The sequence below is a fragment of the Myotis davidii genome, unplaced genomic scaffold (genome assembly GCF_000327345.1).
Source record: "Myotis davidii unplaced genomic scaffold, ASM32734v1 scaffold854, whole genome shotgun sequence".
Lineage (NCBI taxonomy): Eukaryota > Metazoa > Chordata > Mammalia > Chiroptera > Vespertilionidae > Myotis > Myotis davidii.
The window spans coordinates 818,807-823,499 of NW_006285939.1; the positions used below are offsets into that span (position 1 = coordinate 818,807).

At 50.2% G+C, this 4,693-nt stretch overlaps 1 protein-coding gene across 1 annotated transcript in view; it reads right to left on the bottom strand.

The window, feature by feature from the left end:
• The window catches only part of FRMPD2 (FERM and PDZ domain containing 2), a 12,670-nt gene extending 8,269 nt beyond the window's left edge, over positions 1 to 4,401 (bottom strand). The window contains 3 exon segments of the mRNA XM_006779432.2: positions 1,977 to 2,100; positions 4,061 to 4,176; positions 4,365 to 4,401. Of these exon segments, the coding sequence (XP_006779495.2) occupies positions 1,977 to 2,100; positions 4,061 to 4,176; positions 4,365 to 4,401 (277 nt within the window).
• Between the last annotated feature and the right edge of the window lie 292 nt (positions 4,402 to 4,693).

Here is a 4,693-nt window from a genome sequence, read left to right on the forward strand (position 1 = left end):
TAACTGCCCCCCCCGTCCAGCCTGATCATCCTTAACTGCCTCCTTGGCAGCCTGTTACCCCCAAAGGCCCCCCTATGCCATCCTGGTCACTCCTAACTGCCCCCCCCCCGCCAGCCTGGTTGTACACAGTTGCCCTCCCATGCAGGCCTGGTACCCCGCAACTGCCCTCCCCTGCAGGCCTGTTGCCACCAAGTGCCCTCCCCTGCAGGCCTGGTTGCCCCCAACTGCCCTCCCCTGCCAGCCATCTTGTGTTGGCCGTCTTGTAACGATGTGAGGGGAGCCATCTTGTGGTAGCCATCTTGTGATGACATCACAGTGGCCATTTTGTGACAACGTTGCACAATGCCACCTAGGCTTTTATTATATAGGATATATATCTAAATATATCTAAAAATATCACCATTTCACCTTGTAATCAACACAAAATAATTATTAATGAGCTATTTTACACTCCTCTCATGAACCAAGTCCTCAGGAATTGCGAGTATGTGTTATCAATTTGGATTGGTCACATTTCAAGTACTTAATGGCCACATGTGATGAGTGGCTATCCTATCAGACAGATGATCAACAAAATCTGGCCTTAAAGACCTATTCAGGGACAGACACAATATACCCGCAGTCTTTACTAAAACTATTATCACACACACACTTCTCGGACTCCTTTAGAGCCTCAATCACTTTTTAATTTCCCTAAAACTAAATTTTGCATAATTACACTATGGAGACAATTCCATGGAAATGTTTTAGCTGCTGTTTTGTTTAGCCATGTGGGCTGATCATAAGACAAAACAGCTGCCTCTGGGCACCCAAGAGGGACACAGTCCAGGAACTTGAGTGGTCCGGCAGCCACTGGGCCTCTCAGTGCCCCATCATTTCTCTCTCCAGCTCAGCTGGCCGTTGGTTAGAGGAGGGACAGAGCGCCTGTGAACTCTGACTTGGGGCAAGAATAAAAGCCCCAGAAGCTCTTAGGTTCAAGTGTGTGGAGACAAATTTCACCTTCGCCATCATCTGGCCCCTTCAGCTCATTGCGTGGTCAGTTTCCCAAGTCCTCACTGGAGTCTACGAGCAGCAATGAAAGAAGATAGACTTGTTTCAGGCACACGTATGCCTCCACCAAGCCTGTCGCTCACTATGGCTACCTGCATTCAACCTGTCTTATACCTTCCAGAAAACCTTATAAAGGGATCAAAAAATGGCCCTAGCCAGTTTGGCTCTGTGGATAGAGCATCGGCCTGTGGACTAAAGGGTCCAGGGTTCAATTCCGGTCAAGGACACATGCCTGGGTTGAGGGCTCGATCCCCAGTGTGGGGTGTGCAGGAGGCAGCCAATAAATGATGCTCTCTCATCATTGATGTTTCTATCTCTCTCATCCTCTCCCTTCCACTCTGAAGTCAATAAAAACTATTTTAAAAAAGGAAATTGTAAGCTCCAGATCATGTTATCCCAGGAAATAAACCTTTTCCCAGCAGGAAACAAAATCACAGGGACGTGCAGAGGGGCAGACCGCCCACAGATGTGCAGCCATGCCCACGCACACTGACTGTGGGTCTGCTTTTAAAAGGCTGCTGACAAAAGGCTGCTTCTGAGCTCCTTTCTCTCTGGCCTGCCTCATCGTTCCTCGGGCTCCTGCTGCAAAGGTCTTGGCTTGAGTGTGGAGCTTTGGACAGAAAATGCATGACCCTTTCCTTTCACTGTCACCCCCAAATGATATACTCAAGCAGCAGCTGATCAGGAAACCACTGAAGGTTTCGGGACAGAATTATGCCTGGCAACCACTTGGGGATGATACATTATTCTTCTGGAAACAGGTTTTGTTAGATCACCTTCGGAAAGCTGCCACGTCATGGCCACCACTGCTCACTATCTTTGGGGGAACCCAGAGGAAGCCTTCCTGCTTCCCCTTTCCAGGCGACAATTTGAAAGCAACCCAGGATGACATGACACTAGTAACACTCGATTCTCTCTCCTCTCACCATCTGTCACTGAGACACAGCTTGCAGGCCTGCCAGGCAAGGCTGTTGCCAAGGAAACAGCCATGCATTCAGCTCCCGTCCTGCTATTAACAGAAGGACACTGCTGTGCAGTCCTGGGCCTCTTCTCCCTAAGACCAGGCTTGCGATCTAGGGTAGGGAACAAACTCGGTTTATACTTCAGATGGCACCCAGGAGGCTCCCCCTTCACCCTGAAAATGCTTTTTAATTTTCTGATACTTCCAGTAGCTGCTTCATTTGAATCTCAAATCAAAATCTGCAAGCCAGCCTATTTGATAGAATCCAAAGCCATATTTCCACTGCCTATTGGACAAATGCTCCTGAAAGCAATGTGCGTGCCTCTATTTCAGGGCATTCAAGGTCATGTTCATCTTATTCCCTCACCCACCTTCACTTCCTCCCCCTCGTTTTGCCTAAAACATTTCTCCCCGTGCATTTGCTCCCCAGAACGTGGAGCCATCCCTCTAATCTCCCAGGGCCACGCTTGCAGTGGCCTCGCTCTCCCCTCTGCCCTCCAAATTCCCATCTTGAATGTTCTCCATCAGAAGCTTCCCCTCAGATCTTGTCCACTCCCTCTCCTGCCACCAAGCCCAGCTGGGCTGTGGCCAGCTCCTTGGCTTGCTGGCCCCTATCTCCTCCTGTGGTCCACCCTCCTCATGGCTACCCAGGGATTCATCAAAGACACAAACTGAAAAGGCACCACTTTGGTTAAGAATCTCCAATGCAGCCCTGGCTGGATAGCTCAGCTGGCTAGAGCATTGCCTTAATACGCCAAGGTTTCAGGTGTGATCCCCAGTCAGAGCACATACAAGAATCAACCAGTGAATGCAGAAATAAGTGGAACAACAAACCCATGTTTCCCTTTCTCTCTCCCTCTTTCTCCCTCTCTCTCTCTCTGCTTCTCTCTAAAATCTATTTTAAAACATAATGATAATGAGTCTCCAATGTTCCCTATCAGCTAAAGTCCAACCCGTAGCACTGTGTACCAAGCCCATGGCAACCTGACCCCCTTCCTTCTGGTTCGATTTCCATTCTCTTTCCCACACATTATAACTCCTATTATCCAAAGCGTGGCTGAGGGCCAGTGGCTAGATATCAGCTAGATGCTTTTCAGAAATGCCAAGCTTCATTGAGGGGCCTTGGCCTGACTAACACTCTTCCTCTGCAATATCATTTAGCACTAAGCCCACGATCCGAGTGACAGTTCCTACTGTCATCACCACCGCTAGGCTGGCTCAGTGCCTTCGTAATCACGTTAATTAGCAAAGGTCTAAAGAACAGAGACCTAATAAATCATGATTCTGTTCCCAAGATATGTGAACCGAGGCTGCCAATATAAGTAAATCGCCGTCAGCAGGAGATGGCTTTGGGAAAGGAAGCCACGTTTGTCAGAAGGGGCCCAGGAGTCCTTTCTGTCTCTGCTGGCTCCTCAGTTCCCAGGAGAGTGATGCTAGCCCTGCAGTTTAGGACCCTGGGGCAAGCAAAGCCTGCCACCTTGGGCAGAAGGTGGAACACAACGTGGCAATACCCAGATGCCACCTGGGCACTGCGCAGAGTACAGAGCACCTAGTGGGTGAGTGCCTCCAACTCTTGGTCTGGAATTCCTAGCTCATTGTAATGACAGGATTCTCAGGACAACGTGGCTTGTAACCACACAGCAGGATGGGAATGGTGTGAACTGGGCGGGGTGCAGTATGTGCAAAGGCAGGTTAGGGAGAGGGCCTGGGAGCAGGTGGAATACTGGTCAGTGGGAGCTGGAGCAGAGGGCAAGAGGCAGCCAGAGCCAGGCGGGGCAATGGCCACACTCCATCAGCTCTGTCCAGCTGTGAGATGCCAGAGTCTAGGCAAATGGCAAGTAAGTTGTTCAAGGCTATTTATAGCCTGTAAGTGTTCTGCTTGGGACATCGGTCTACTTCCTCCTGGCCTTCACATCCACGTGGAAAAGTTGTGCTAAAGGAAGGAGCAAGAGAAGAAGAAGGAAGTTTTGTTTTGCTTCCTACCTGCCCCTCCCATCCAGGGGCAATTGCAGTGTCTAATGTTGTGCAGAAGCTCTGGAAGGAAGGGACTCTCCCAGGAATGAGTGAGGGTGCCCTTATCTGCCCAGAGCCCTTGAGGCACTGCACAGCCTGCTTGTGGGTGAAGCCACTCAGACTCTTTCCGTTTACCTGCAGGAGCCTGTCACCTGGGGGGAGACAGATGCCATGCCCACGGGTCCTGAGGCTGAGGGAAGGACTCTCTGGGAGTCCCTGCCCATGTGCAGCCATGCAGCCTTGAGAGGCAGGAAGCCACGCTGCGGGAGCGCAGCCGAGCCTGAGTACCAGCGCCACTCTGAACACCCCACAGGCCAGGAGCTCTGAATGCCCCACAGACCAGGACAGAGAACTCCTTGGATGGACGGGTTAGCCATCTCTGTGCAACCTCATCCTTTCTCCTAGTTCCCTGGCAAACTGTTTTTTAACGTTTTTATTTTTATTTTTTTTAAATTAAATCTTTATTGTTCAGATTATTACATTAGTTACTCTTTTTTCCCAACATAACTCCCCTCCGCCCAGTTCCCACCCCACCCTCTGCCCTCACTCTCCACCCACTGTCCTCATCCATAGGTGCATGATTTTTGTCCAGTCTCTTCCCTTTCCCCGCCAAGAATAGTCAGTCCACTCCCTTTCTATGCCCCTGATTCTATTATAATCACCAGTTCA